General features: G+C 42.8%; 1 protein-coding gene across 1 annotated transcript; it reads right to left on the bottom strand.

The window, feature by feature from the left end:
• Window positions 1-8,703: 8,703 nt before the first annotated feature.
• Window positions 8,704-14,519, bottom strand: PSMD6 (proteasome 26S subunit, non-ATPase 6; the record flags this gene model as incomplete). The annotated part of the gene is made up of 8 exons (XM_082004521.1): window positions 8,704-8,800; window positions 8,948-9,025; window positions 10,372-10,540; window positions 11,292-11,400; window positions 11,512-11,731; window positions 12,761-12,906; window positions 13,468-13,673; window positions 14,375-14,519. The coding sequence occupies 8 exons, from the start codon at window positions 14,517-14,519 to the stop codon at window positions 8,704-8,706; spliced, it is 1,170 nt and encodes a 389-aa protein (XP_081860647.1).
• Window positions 14,520-15,392: the final 873 nt, after the last annotated feature.

Below are 15,392 nucleotides of genomic sequence, written 5' to 3'. Positions count from 1 at the left end.
GAATAAAGGCCAATTTGACAGCAGAGTTCACCACAGAGCGCAGATGTATGCATCACAGTCATCCCACGCCTACCCAGGCTTATGACTAAAGGGGGCTTTACACAGTTTTATATAGTCCAGTCAATTTTTATGAAATATTTTGTCTTGCTTCAAAACACCTCAAAAGTGAGTTCCACTAAAGGGCTTATTGTGTTATGATTTGATTCGTCTGGATGTTTTTGTTAAGTTTTTAAACATCAGGTATAAGTCTCAAAACTGACTAAACTTCTATTAAGGGGGCAAAGCAAAGGAAAACAAATTCCTAACCAAGAAGATTTTTTTTTCTGCCTTAAAGGGGCACCAGCTATTGCTGAGAAGAGACAATCTGAGCCTGTCCAATTGCTCACGTAGCCCAGCCTTCTCCCCGCTTCTGGTGGCAAGCAGTACATCAGGGAATCCAAAGCCACTCTGAGTAGCAGTTGCTCAGTTGTTTACCTAACGATGCTTTCAGTTGAACCTGAACTTGCTACGAAATCGTTGTTACGCAGCAAAACAAGAAGCCTCTATGCAGACACTTTAGCTTTGAGTTGATACAAAAGATCACACTGAGAAAGCAATGTGCTAGAGACACTTATTATGCAAACTTCAAAAAAATAAAATAAAATAGACAACTTTTCAGGAACAAAAGGATTCATATTTAATAGGATGCCCTCTTGAAAGGATTGTTAGGACTGCGATTGGTTTAACGTAGAAGGAAACAAAGCGATACGCCACAAAGAGAAATCAAAGTGTATTAAATCCTGCACGTTTGGAGTGAAATCCACGCTCTGATGAAGTCCTGGGGGCAGAGCTTCCACTGCAGGATAGCATCAGTCACAAGTGCAATTTGACTCCTGATAGACACAAAGGTAAAGGAAACGAAAATTTGGCAAGATTGAACGCTAGCGAGCTTGTGATCGAACTGTCCTCTCTTTTTTTTTTTTTTTTTTTTTTTTTAAGGTTCTGTTGATCTGAAAGCATAATGGCAAATGCGTGCTCCTTCCATAGCATGCAGATGTGTTAAAAATTGAATTCCTGATCGCTGCTCGTACCGAGCCAGGGTCTGCAGTCACCTGTGCCACGTGGGTTTAAGCCATTGGGAGTAAAGAGTTAGAACATCGTAAATTCTGTCTGCCCTTGAGCGTAGACCTGCGTAAATATTATGTTTTAGATCTTGGTTATAAGCAGAACATTGTTCCTGAAGCTTTTATTGTCACATAGTTCTTACTGTAAATAATTAAGGAAGCTTAAAATTAATTTTCCTTGCAAAATTGAATTTGCAGTGGCTGGGTTGTTTTTAGACAGATTTTGGTATTAATTTAAGAGATACAGTTTTTATAGTCTTTCCAACTTCTCGTTATGACTCCTGCAGTTTTCTTAACCTAAAAAATTGCTGCAATGATGAACAAAGAATTATACAAGAAAAAAAAAACCATACTTTTGTATCTTTATTTTGGAATTTCTTGTTCTATTATAAATATTGAAGTATCCCTATTTCAGAAGACATATTTTGTTAATTGATTGTACATATTTAAATATGTATTTTTGCACAGGTCTTTTTTTCTTATATCCAGTTTTGGTACAATTGAGATCATCTAGTATTTATTTATTAATTAATTAAAAAAAAAAAAAGCAAATACCTTTTTATAATTTGAAGTGGTTCACTGCCAAGCCAATAGTCAACATGCCTACTTTGCAACTTAAGGGATGCCTCTGTTTTGTGAAAGCTGTGTCCCTTTTCACGTCTTGGGAGTGGATACATGCAAACTATTGCCCGGCTCCTGCGGTCGGGTTCTGCCGCCGGAACCCGAGCGCAGGATTGGAGCCGAAGCGGTCGATACGGCATTGCTTATCAGTTGCCTGGTTCCCAGAAGACTACATTTAGTTAAGTGACACACTGCTTCTCTTTTTTTAGTGTTTGTGTGCGTGTGTGTGCGTGCGCATTTGTGTGGGTCTCACGTGGTTTAAAACTAACGGAAAAACTGAAAGTGCCTGATAAAACTAGTTTTAAGCTTGGACTGTTTAGACAGCTTCTCCTTAAAAGACTTGAATGTTCAGTTGAAATTTTGGAGCTTGCTTTTTCCACCTATATATAATATATGTGTGCGTGTATATATGTATGTGTGCATGTATATATATACACATACATATATGTGTATATATTTTTCTGAAATTAATGAGATAGGTTGACAAAAGAAAGCGAATGATGCTGGCAACTTTTGTAAAATCTTTTCATTAGAATACCTTGTGTTGGAACAATCCCATTGATATCTCATATTTAATATAATGCCAAGGGTTTGAAATATGGTTTTAACCAGCAGTTTATTTAACAGTCTCATTTGGGGAAAGGCGGGGGGGCGGCGCTATTAATAAATGAAATAATTTAGAAAATGTTCAAAATAGTTGGTATTCCAGGAAAACAAAACAAGCAAAACCCCCTAAGTACCTCTTAAAACCATTAAAAAAATAAAGACGTGATTTCCAAATGACATTTCTAAGGCCGTTGTCTTCCTGTCAGAGTTCTCTTGCCAAGGAATCTCTCTCTCGTCTTTCACTCATTCTGTCCTGGAGGAGGGAATTGGGCTTAGAAAGATTCTTAATGTTTCACTGTTCAGCAGAAAAGAATCATTTTTACCTTTTTGTGCAAGATATTTTACGTTTTAAAGATAATTTTTAAATGAGCACTACATAATGTCAATGTGAATGTAGGCCTTGAAAGCATCTTGCTCCGTGTTGAGCCTGGTTCTAAAAGCAATCTCCTGTGTAAAATGTGTGAATAGTTTGATAATTTGTATACATAATCAAGAGCATCTGATCAGCTGAACTCTGTGTTGGCTGCTGTATAGTACATGAACAAATGTCATGAGATAGAAAAATTACTTTGGATATTTAAAAGAAAAATAAATATATAGTCTATTTGTTTTGTAACAAGTTTCTGTAAATAAAATAATTTATACTATTTATAAGAAAAAGTTGTGCTTTGCTTCATGAAAAAATTAGTTTGTTGAACAAACATGTTACTAAACAAGGCAATAAAATTAGGACTTTTCAATAAATGAGGTTGGTTGCATGGAATACATATATGTTTCTGCTTCATTATAAAATCTTTCACCATTAAAGGAAAACATTATCTGTACCGGTGCCTATGTGAACTAATTTCAGAGAATTGGATGTGGTTAAATTCTGTCATCATGGCTCAGCATCGCGTGAGCGGCTACGGAGTCGGCCCGGTAGGAGCGAAGCTTTACATCCTGCAGGGTTTTGGTCCCTGTTTTTGAGAGGTGCCTGTATCAACTCCGCAGTATTTTTCCCGTGCTAAGGACGTTTTCTTACTTAAGGTTCAGGCTTTATATTGTTTTCTAAATAGTATAATGAGAAGCAGCCTTTACAACCCCAAACCGCGGTATGTTGAATGATCATGTTTCCTTTTTTTTTTTTTTTTTTCCTTCCCCATAAAAGTATCTTCTGTGTTTTCACCGTTTAAAGATCCAGTGTGTGCATTCAGCAGGTTAAATACTCCTGCAGGCTTTTCTCTGCATGTGACTCAGGACTCGCGTGTGGTGGATGACTTCTGAGGAGCGGTTTGTAAAACCGGTAAAACTTCTGTTAGTGGGATGGGACTTCATAGTTACATCCAGGGCAATGCTTCCTTTAGTCTCTCTCTCTGGTTTGTGGTTTTGGGGTTTTTCTTTTTTTTTCTTTTTTTTCTTAGTAGGAACAAAGTTTTTTCCTTAATATTTGGAATAAATGCTACAAGATATAAACAGGGTTCGGGCAACAAGGAGCTTCTGCTTTGTCTTTTTATAACGAGTACTTCTCATATTTTCCACGTTTACCTTTTGTGTTGGCTGAAGATTTTTATTTATTGTCTCGCCTTCCTGCAAATATCTTTTCTAGCAGCAGTTTCTAAGGTCTGCGCATCCCATGTAAGCTGTTGTCACTGAAGCCGATTGTACAGCCCAGCACAAGTGCCGGCACCCGGAGCGTGCCGGCGACGGGCGCTCGTGCCGCGGAGCAGAGCGCTCTGCTCATCATCGCATTCAGGCATGTTCGTGACTCCGAGCTGTCTGCGACTGCTTCGGCACTGGAGGATGAACTCTGCGTTTAACTGCATTGAGTGCAGGCTTCGGTATCTCCAAAACTGGTAAGGTGAAGAACGAGGCAAAAAGGTGTTTACCCCATATGGCCCTGAGCTCTTCGAGGTATCTCGCAGCTGTGCCGGTTTGGAGCGTCCACCCTCTCCGCTTCCTTCGCTGTGTCAGGCGCCGCAGCCGGCACCCTGCAGCGCAGCGCCAGGGAGCCCTGGCCCCGGGGCAGGGAGCAGAGCTGCTGGGTGGGTTCCGCTGCTCCCAGTGACGCCATCGGTTCAGTCAAGGGGTTTGTCATGAAAAATGCCTTCTGGCCAGGTGCTGGAGTGGAGCCCCGTAAACACAGACTTCCCTGAAGTGGGTAGAAAGCAGCCTCTTTCCTGTCACCGATTGTCTCCGAGGAAAATACTCTGGTTTGTATCCAGGGAGAGTTACTTGGTGATGTAGGAGTTTGAGCCCGAGAGCGTGTGCAATGCAAACCCGCATGTCAGAGGTTCTCTGTGTGTGTGGTTTTGTCCGCGTGTGCATATTGTCGACGCCCTTTGCATTTAAAAGTGAAGCTGGTGATGGGTCCCTTGAATCCGAAGGTGCCAGCCTGCTGGTGGAGACGTGTTTGGCTCAAAGGCTGCTACAACCTGCCTTTGGTAGAAAAAACTCCTAAATCCTGGTCCTGCAGCTGCAGCATGTGCAGCTCCGGAGGCAGGGGTGCGAAGCTGGCCCGGCGCCCGCACTGCGTACAGCCCGGCCGACAGCCAACAGCCCCGGCACCCGTTGCCTTTGTAGGCTGCCAGGCTCCGTGGCTGCTGCTACTTATGCCAACTACTGAAGCAACCAATACAAGGACTTGCAATTGGCTTCATTTAAATGCAGATTCCTGTTGGTTCATTATTATCACATTCTGCTGCAAGAAATAATCAAATACCCGTGGCTTGTAGGATCCACCGTGGGACTCTTAATTTGACTGAATGCTTTTCTCAGTGCCTTGGCTCAGAACTGCATTAGCCGCTGGATTTGTTCCCAACGAGCAGCATGGGATCTTTGTCGTGGAAAAGCAGCGTATGCTTGTTTTGGTTTTGTTTTTTCTGGCCCAACAAACTTCAGGGGAACCTCAAAAACCTTTTCTGAAGTTGTTCAAACTAACCAGGAGTCAAACTTTATTGCAAGGGTGAAACCTGGCCTGAGAAATGCAATCTAAAAGCCTCATCCAAGCCCACGAGAAATGACTGGAGTTGACATCCATAGCCGAATCGGTACAAAAGCTTTCTTCAGCATCAGCAGGGACAGCGCGTTGCTGCTCGGTTTAGCTGCTCTCCAGCACAGCGCTGGAAGTTTTCCTTGTCCTCCATTTTGCAGCTGAGCTCCCTTCACCTCTGTCCCTTCCTGTCCACACCAGGTGACTTTTTTCCAAAGCAAGTGAGTGTCTTGTCTCGTCTGCAAGGCGAGACCTTAAACTCTCTTCAGTGAGAGGAGAAGGAGCCTTTGGCAGGCCAGCAGGGACAGGTGAGCCAAAGAATGTCAGCGCTCAAACTACATTTCAACCATTTTGTAGCAGAGTTTTACTGACAAACCCTACAAGGCCCCATCGCCTCTCCCTCCCTCCTGTGTTCCCACAGCTTAGTGGCAGTGACTGTATTGCAGAGCAAGGTGGAAAGCGTCCCTGCGCTGCGGCTTGACATCCATGTCTGACTCTGGTTACCTTGTTGCTAGTATGAAGTCAGCCTTCCAGAGCAAAACTGGAGAATGGCATTAGTTCAAGGAACTGCACAAGCTTAAATTACAAGAGAGAATGTACAACTTTGGCATGTGGACTATAAATCCATGGAAAGGTGTCAAGACCAAGGCATGAACGGCTGTGTCTAGAGCGCCACTCACAATCAGAATTAAAGAAATGGAAATCGTGAGATGAAATAAACCAAAGGTAAAACTAATGTGACCATGGGACAGTGAAAGGTAACTTGAAGTTACTGCAGGGTTTAAAGGAAGCAGAAATCCTGTTGCTTCTGATTTGACACGGAAATTGAAGTAGGCAGTGGAAAATCATAGAAAAAACCATGCCCTTGATCAGCTCAAGGCCTGACTGCCCTGGCCCCCTCAGCATCCCTACTCTTTGGAAAGGACTATGTACCAGATGATTGCTTTTTGCTTTTTTTTTCTTTTTTTTTTCCTTCAGGAGAGCACTGTCAGTAACAGCTCTGGCTATGCTTTGTGCATTCAGGAGGCATTGCCTTTCCCTGCAACTGTCCAGAATTTTATCCCACAGCTACTTGACACGGCTGAGAGGCCAAACTGCTGCTGAAAGCCTTAAAATTGTTGAGGTAAAATTGCCATGACTCTTTCCTGCCAGGAGGTCTTGGCCCAAAACCTTTGTCAAGCTCTGCAGGTTCTTCCTGGATCCTCCTTCACAGGACACATGCTGAGATCAGAAAACGAGGAAGGCAAGTTGGTATCTTTAAAGGGGGCCTTTGCTCTAGCAGGGTATGTGCCCTTCTGCTTTCAACATTATTTTTTCACCCACCTGAGCAGAGAACACAGAATTCCAAAATGCATGGCTCCCACAGGGTGACAGTGATTGTTAGAATAAAATCTAAGTTGAAAACTCTGCAAAGATCTTGCAGCACACTAAGAATCTTTAGTAATACTTTTATTTTCCTCACAAAGTACACATTTCCAGGTTTTTTTTCCTGTTGCTCTTACCTACATTAAAAAAGCAGCAAGATTTCTCTTGGGTGAGTGAAGCCTTTGTTAGCCTAATTTTCTTAAGTTTCTATTCCCTTCACCTTACAGTTAAAAATATATATGGTAATACATAAGCTGAACAGAAACCCTAAGATTTATTTTGTGAAGCTTTGATATAGTTAATTAAGGTCAGTTCAAGTACAAACATGTTGGAAAGGAAAATTCATCTGTGCACCAGAAGTGAAATCCCTCAATTCAGTGAAGCCCACAGCCCATGCTGTCTGTCCTGCGGTCTTCTGATAGGCTTAACATTTGCACATATGGAAGGTGGAAAAGACATTACCAAAAGGCAGACAGAACTAAAGTCTTCCGAGCTAGCTCTACTTTATCCAATATGGAACAGATCTAGAAAAACTTTGAGACATTATTGCAGCTCTGAAGTCTGAATATTGGCCTAAATTAATTAAAGCTTTATAAGAAGCAGTATGTGTATGAACACACAAAATATAGAATCATTAGCTGACCACATGGTAAACAAACTCTAGGGTTCCCTTTTATTACTCACACTATTCTAAAGAAAGTGAACATCAGAATTTTCTTCTAGTTAGTACTGTCTGAAATTTCAATCTTTAAACTCTATCTAACTAGCTACTTCTTGGGGAAAAAACACACAACCAAAAACCAACCCAAACCAGCTTCTAGTAATTAAGTAGTAAAAGAAAACCAAAAATCATCAGGTCATATTTTGGGTTTCAGAACAGTTCAACAGAAAAGATTAATAGACCCTCAACACACTGGCTCAGGAGTCTAACTGCAGGCAGGTGGCAGCGATTCAAAGACAGGAGATCCTCCCTGATCTTGCAGTAAGAGGAGCAGGCACATGAAATTCCATGCTGTCCTATCTGTTTCACAGTAGCTTCCAAATACCAGGATCATTCTTTGGTTATATCTACCTGTTGGTGTTACTTCAAGCATTAAAGTCACCATGAATACAGAGAGTAAATGGATTCTGTTGCCAAGTGCAGTGGCATTAGACAGCTAACAGAACTAAGTCACAAACCTGCTTTTGGAGGAGAGAAAAAACCCTCAAGCCAAGCAAGCAGCACCAACAGCTGCTGCCATAGGCTCGTCATCAGTATGGCAGCAGCCTACTTGGAACATCTATTCCTCAGCCACTGTGAAGAAAGAAAGAAATCCTAACCCCCTACAGTATTTGATCAGCTGTGTCAAACTGCACTAGTATATTCTGCTGTTCCTACCATCCTTTCAAGATCTGCAAATCTAAGAGGAAGTAATTACAAATGGTAGCAAAGCATTAATGTGCTGACTTTCTTTTCAACAGCCAGCAAAAATGTCGTTTTAAGGGAAAGGCTCCTTCAGTTAAAGAAGTTCCCAAAGTTACAGTCTTTACAGTTTTCCTGGTTATATTATTGCTTCACTAGTCATTTGTATCCTTGTTTCTTCTCCATTAAGCTGCAATCTCATAACAAGAGTTCGTTCTGTCTGGACAGTGCACAAACAAAAATTTTTGGCCCCTTCACTATTATGCAACCGATTCTTTTCACCTCCAATTCAAATACAGAAGTCTTAAAGCAATCAATCATAGAATCGTCATTAGTTCTCTCTGTTCACAGATCTTGGCCCCGCTTGGCTATTAAATATTGAACGCTGTATACACAGTCAAGTAAAGGAATAAAGTATATTACAAGAGATCACCAACTGTATCATACATTTAATAAATGAACTGGGATCCATACACCAAAACAGAACATTGTTTACATAATGAAGTGGAAAGTAAAAACACTATCTTTCTCACTAGTAACTTCTTTACCTACAGTATACCAAGTTATACAATATATTTATAGGTTACTTCCAAAATGTTTTAAACATCTAAATTTTGCATTCCCTTGCATTAAAAAAATTACATATTAATTACTCTAGAAAGTTTCTGAACTCTGTTTAGCAGCAAATCTCCTTTCTTGATGGTTTCTTGGTACTGCCAATTCTTGCTATCAGGCCTAAGAATTGTGGGGGGAAAAGAAAAAAAGTTTAAAAGTGAGAATATGTTTTACACCAAGCCACTTACATTTCCGTAATAAGCGTCATCAAAATGTATAGAATTTAACTGCGCTGTAAAAAATGATTTCTAGGAATTGTTAGCATACCTGTTAGTTTCTACAATTTCATTTACTTTGTCTATTTTGCAGTGTAATCGCCCAGCTGCAATAAATCTTGAAAGCTCCCTAAGTAAAGAAAAAAAAGTTGGTTAAACCATGTTTCACCAAGGACTTGTAGACTTAGCAGTACTAAACCTGCTACTACAAAACAACATTGTCACCACACTGTATTTCTGAAGCAACAGCCTGTATATTTTCATAAGGTATCTTATGCATCCTCATCTTAGTAAAGCTTCGACATTACACACAAGAATAATCATTCTCGCAATCGGAATACAAAATGTCTTAGTATTTCCTTCTCAGGCTAAACTGTCATATTTGAGTTGAGTTAATGAGATTTATCACTTGGCTTAGCATCAACTACTCTTCAAATGCAAAGGTGTTACGTAGCGTGCCTATTTGGAATTTATCCTGATGTAAGTATCTTCATGCCAGTCAATTCATTAGAAAAGTCTCTTAATACTTCCCTACTCTCCAGTAGCCCTAAATATGCTGCTTTTCAAAAAACAAATAATTTTGCTTAATCAGCTGGTGTGGTCTACAGCACATTACTGATGGTAGAAGAAAATATTCCTGTGATCAACAGTAAAACAAGTTACAACCAGTAATAGTTTTCTGGGAAGCATAAGAACTAGTATGACTTCAAAACATTTACCTTTGAATTGAATGGTATTTGGTTTCTCTTGAAACGCTCATTAATTAATTTCTGAATATTTCAAGCAGTATTCACATTTCTGTAACACTTTTCTATGTCAGAAAATCTGAAACCTCTATGAAAGAAGACCGAGTCTTGTGAAGGCTTTTGAAACAAAAGCATTTCATGTACGTAGAGTAAAAGTCACTTTCTCACTTCACATTAGTTTGTATCATGATCTAAATCTGTTTGATTTTACACTAGAAAAGAATTGCAAATTGAGACCATGGTGTAGTTCTGATTTAGGCCAAAAAAAAAAAAAAAAATCAGATCCTGTCCACATACCAGAAAAGCAAGCAAAACTAAATAAGGATAGCTGTAGGGTACATAAAATGTGTGGATCCCCAAAGTTGTAACAATTAAGTTTTTGCATAGTTGTGAACTAAGTCATCCTCTGAAATCTTAAGTTTTATAGCATATGAAGGTCAATAAATACAGCCGTATAAAGAACAAAGTTAGTAACAAAAGACTAGTTTCTGATATGCTGTTTAGAGTAAAAGAAATACTGGAAAAGTTGTCATGAGAAGTTGCAAACAAATTATTTTCTTTACTGAAACATAAGGTTCACTTAAATTTAGCCAAGCTCTTCCATAGAAACATAACTTGGCATGTTTAGAATCAAAGTAGAACAAATACTTTTATTCATAATGGGATCACTATAAATAATTAAAAGGTGTAAAATGAGATCTTTGTGAACTTAAAAAGCCAAATTACTTACTGATCTATGAATTCTACGCTGACTCCAAATGCTTCTGCCATGTATCCTAATGTCAATGACCGATAAGACTCTAGGAGCTGGCTATACGCATGAATTCTCATTTCCCGTACATAGTATCGATAGTGAGGAGCAAACAGCCAATCTTTTTTCATCTCCTGCTCTACAATAGCTGAAAAGGAAAAATGAAAAAGAAAAGGAGTCAGTAATCTCTAAGAAATGTAAATTATTGATTATGTAAATAAAACACATAACACCTGTTAATAAGTAACCAGTGTGAACATAACGATACCATATTCCTCCATACTTCAGGACATGAAAGTTATTCTACACTAAAGAGAAGTAAATTTGTATAATTTGTATCTGTTCTCGAAGCAGCAATAACATGTAAGCAATATTGTGGCAAAGCTAATGACCCTGTTTGTCAGCAGAGAATACTTCTTTTGGAGTTTGATCTAGTCTCCCCTCTACTGCAGGTACATGGAGGGGTCAGCTGCCACACAGGAGCAATGTGGTGCAGGGAAACAAGCAGTACCTGGTAAGTAACTACTTGAAGAAATGTTGTTACCCACAGCTGGGTAAGGAAATACCATTAACTTTCTGGTCCTTCCGCTTAAATTAGTTACAAGGATTTCCAGGCACTGAAGTGACTTTTTCTCCTGACAGTTCTAGTTCTCAGCTAGTGATAAGGCCAGCAATAGAACAATGCTGCCCTTAGCTCAATCTCATCAGGCCTAGTCTTCCACAAAATGAAGGTTTTTTTTTTTTCTTCTTCTAATTTTTCTAAAAAATATCTTTTTTTTTTTCCTGCATAAAGTAGCTCTAGTTCTAGACTGTAGCTACTCCACAAAAGTTGTGCATGATCTGAAACAAATAATTGAAGCACCTGAAATAGTGTTGTAGGAAAAAAAACACAGCCTTACCTAATGACTGGAAAAAGGCTGCGTAACGGCATTCATAAAGAGAAAAGAGATACTGTCGTACGGCTGGCAAACTGTGTAACACTTCCAGAATCTCTGCTCCTTTAATAACCTGAAAGCAAACAAACAACATGTTGAAATGCCATCACTTTCAGCCTGGAGATAAACTGGTTAAAGAAAGGCTGTGTCTGCTTGAACCGGTGTTTCCATCTGCTTTGCTTACCTTTTCCCTAAGGTCAGGCCTGTCTAATGCAATCATGCTGACATAGACGGTGTAAGTTACAAATGTTTTGTAATCCATAAGTTCATAGGATGTAAATGTCGAAACTGTATCAAGGAAGAGCTCTGCTGCCTGTTTGAAATCTCGAATAGCTACACAGTAAAGGCCCTGGTATACTTTGAGACGATTCCTCCTGTCCCAGTCTCCTCCTTCTTCTATTAGACTTAAAATAGAACAAAAAGAAATATTTATTTATGTATATGTCTTATGTAATAAGTTATATGAAACAAGTACAATAAGTCAACTGATACCATCTGATTAGAGAAAGAATAATTCGTTTTATGTTACAGCTTGTTGAAACAGTCCAAGCTTTGTATAATTTTCAGGTGTAGGAAAATGGCTTCCTTGGGACAGGAGAGGCCAGATGCTTTTGCACAGTGCAAGTTTCAGCTGAAAGGAAAAGTTTATAGCCTCTAAAGTTGTGACAACAGTCTTTTGAGATGCGCAAACACTGCCAACCTTGGCTGTGGCAACATACTTCCGCTGCCTATGCTAAAGCCATCCAACTAGCAGCACCGGCAAAAAATTCAGAAGTTGCCACTTTTCAAGAATCATACCATCACAAAACAATGTGGCTATAACCAGGACCACAGGCCAAGACAAAATCTGCTGAGAAGGCAACATAAAAAATCATTGCCTGAGGAACATGATGATAACCTCTCTCCCTTGATGTCTCACAGCACCAGCAAAGAAACTGGAAACCACAGCTTGCTGCAGTTCAAAATGTTGGGAGCATGGAAGCTAGCAGTGGAAACAAGGGAAGGACAGCTGCACCAAAGCACACCGTGCTGACACCGGGCTCTTGCTTCTACAGGAAAAGCTGGCACTTCACAGAGCCAGCTGGGTGGCACTGGTGGCAGCTGGATTCAGCTGGCAATCATACAGTCTAATCACACCCAAAGTTACTTGTTTTCCAACAGCTACAAAACAAAAGCGTGAGAGCGGTGATGGGGCCTACAAATGAAAACCAAGTCAGCTGCTAGGAAATAGCTGACACAAATTATTAAGCCTTCTTTTCTTCCCCCCCTATAAAAAAAATCCAGGAACAGAAAGCTCTTTAGTATAAGGTAACACCCACCCATCGCTCTGTCTGCCTTAGTCATTTCTCAACAGCAAACTCTTTATCTTCCATTTCTTTTGTTACAGTTTGTCTCAAAAGTGCTTTAGTGCACTCAAACAACCCAAGCAGTACCTTTTTGCCTTTTCAATGTTCCGTGTGATGAGGTCGTTATCCATATAAAACAAGCCAATCCTTAGAAGATAGAACACGATATCCAGACGGTGTCCCAGTGCCACGGTTTTGTCATAAGTCTTGCGGAACGCAGTCAGAGCTCCCTCCTAGCAAGACAGCATTTTGTACTATAAGAATGTTAAAAGCACCTAGAATATTTACAAAATGTGTCGTAAGTACATGCATTGTCTTCTGCCGACAGTCACGACTTTGTTAGTTTCCCACAGAACTTTAATGTTATGCATTCTGAATAATCTTAAAGGATCAAAGTTTAAAGAGAAGATCCCCAAATATCCTTTAGATCTAAAGGCTTTGAAAATCTACTGTGTAACTTGAAATTAAGTTGCACTGTGTAAATGGCTTAGAAAAGTCTGAAGACAAAGGGAAGTGAAAAATAACATCTGCAAATGAAAAATAACTTTTTCCTTTTTCAAGAAAAATATGTTTTCTTTTAAGGCCTCCTTGGGTTTTTTTTCTAGATAATTTAAATTTCAGTAACACCCTCCCCTGTCTCCCACCTATGTCTGAGTTGTGCCTTAGAGAAAATGCACTGTAAGTCATGCAGCTTCCTCCCTGTGAACAGTGCTCACTGGAACCTGCCTAGCCAAGAGGATTACGATGCAGAGTGTTTTTAATATGAGTCCATAAAGCCTCTGCCATGGACGAACCTTGTCCCCAATCCTGCATAGGTACTCAGCTTTGGCCATCATTGCATCTCGGATTTCACTCTCCCCCAAGATCTTTTCCGCATCTTCTAATTCGTTGTCGAGACGTTTCAATTCTTCCTCATTAGCTTTCTTCATTTTGTTCAACAGATCCGTGTCTATCTGCCATTCAAGAGACTTGCAGAGTGCCTCATAATACGGAGCCATATCTGAAAGAAAAGCAGGAAGGCGTCTATTATTAATTGCTGCAACAAGTGTATGCATGTTTCTAGACCAAAGCACTGAATGACAATACAACTGATGTCAATGCCAGCTACGTCCTTTCTAGTCAGGTACCTATTAAGTCCAGACAGCACACAGCCAGTGTTTCAGCAGGTCTTGCCTGTCACACTGCTTTTTGATGATTCTTTACTACCATTGCTCTCTTTACACCTCTCCCATTTGCACTTTCCTTGCTATTTATCTGGCCCTGAGTAGAGTGGACCCCAGTGCTCAACTTGTGCTTTTTAAAACACCATTACGACTTAGCTGTGGCCAAAGCTGGGGACAAGGCCCTACACTGATCTGTCCAAACCTCTCCATTCACCTCCCCCCTCTACCCTTTGCTTTCAGACTGTCCGTGCCCCAGGGACAGACTGATGTCTTCCAGCTGGGAAACGTGTAAACATCCACACCGCCCCCGGGATAAATGGACAGAGACAGTCAGACCAGCTGCTCGCCTACACCCGCACGCCCCTGGAAGGACAGATAGAGCTGCCCCACCTCCACGAGAGGAGGGAGAGGTCCCCTGGACCCCGCTGACGGACAGACACCCACCTGCCCCCCCCTCCCCCCCCCGCACTAGGCCCCCGCTGACGGACAGACACCCACCTGCGCCCCCCTCGCCCCCCCCGCACTAGGCCGCACTCACTGTGGAGCCGCACAGCCGCCATCAGCTCATCCCGCGCGGCGGTGTCAGGCGCGCGGGGCCGGAGGCTGAGGAGGAAGCGGAGCTGGGCGATGCGGAGGTCGGGGTTCTTGGGCAGCCCCTCCTCCTCCAGGTTTTCCAGCGGCATGGCGGCAGGACAGGCCGGGGCAACGCGGCTCCGGACAGCGGGCGGGCGGCGGCGGCGCGGCCCAGTGACTCAGCCGCGACGGGCGGAAATGGCCGCGCGTTTCCGCCTTGCAGCGCCCCCTGTCGGCCCGGAGGTCTGCGAGTGCTGGGCGGGGGAGCCGCGCATGCGCGGCTTGGTGCCTGCGAGTCCTCGCAGGGGACGGAGGGCGGGTGCGAGCTGTGAGGACACGCATGCGCGGAGGGGCTGCAGGCGCTGAGGGCCGTGAGTGCTGCCGGGTGGGCGTGTACCGTGCTGCGGGGTGGGCTGTACCGTGCTGCGGGGTGGGCTGTACCGTGCTGCGCGGTGGGCGTGTACCGTGCTGCGGGGTGGGCTGTACCGTGCTGCGCGGTGGGCGGGTACCGTGCTGCGGGGTGGGCTGTACCGTGCTGCGCGGTGGGCTGTACCGTGCTGTGGGGTGGGCTGTACCGTGCTGCGGGGTGGGCTGTACCGTGCTGCGCGGTGGGCTGTACCGTGCTGCGGGGTGGGCTGTACCGTGCTGTGGGGTGGGCTGTACCGTGCTGCGGGGTGGGCTGTACCGTGCTGCCGGGTGGGCGTGTACCGTGCTGCGCGGTGGGCTGTACCGTGCTACGCGGTGGGCTGTACCGTGCTGCGGGGTGGGCTGTACCGTGCTGCGCGGTGGGCGGGTACCGTGCTGCGCGGTGGGCTGTACCGTGCTGCGCCGCGCGGACTGTAGGGCTGAGCCGGCACGGGCTGTAGGGGCTGCCGGCGCCCAGTGCGAGCTATAGGTGCTGGGCGTGCACGGGCTGCAGGGGCTGCAAACGTGGTGGCTGTAAGGGGTGCATAGCAGCTGTGCAGTGTGTAGGAGCTGGGTAC

Source organism: Phaethon aethereus (genome assembly GCF_964289735.1).
Source record: "Phaethon aethereus genome assembly, chromosome: 11".
In the NCBI taxonomy this organism is placed as follows: Eukaryota; Metazoa; Chordata; class Aves; order Phaethontiformes; family Phaethontidae; genus Phaethon; species Phaethon aethereus.
The sequence above is the reverse complement of the archived record's forward strand: the minus strand, read 5'-3'. Positions and strand labels throughout refer to the sequence as shown.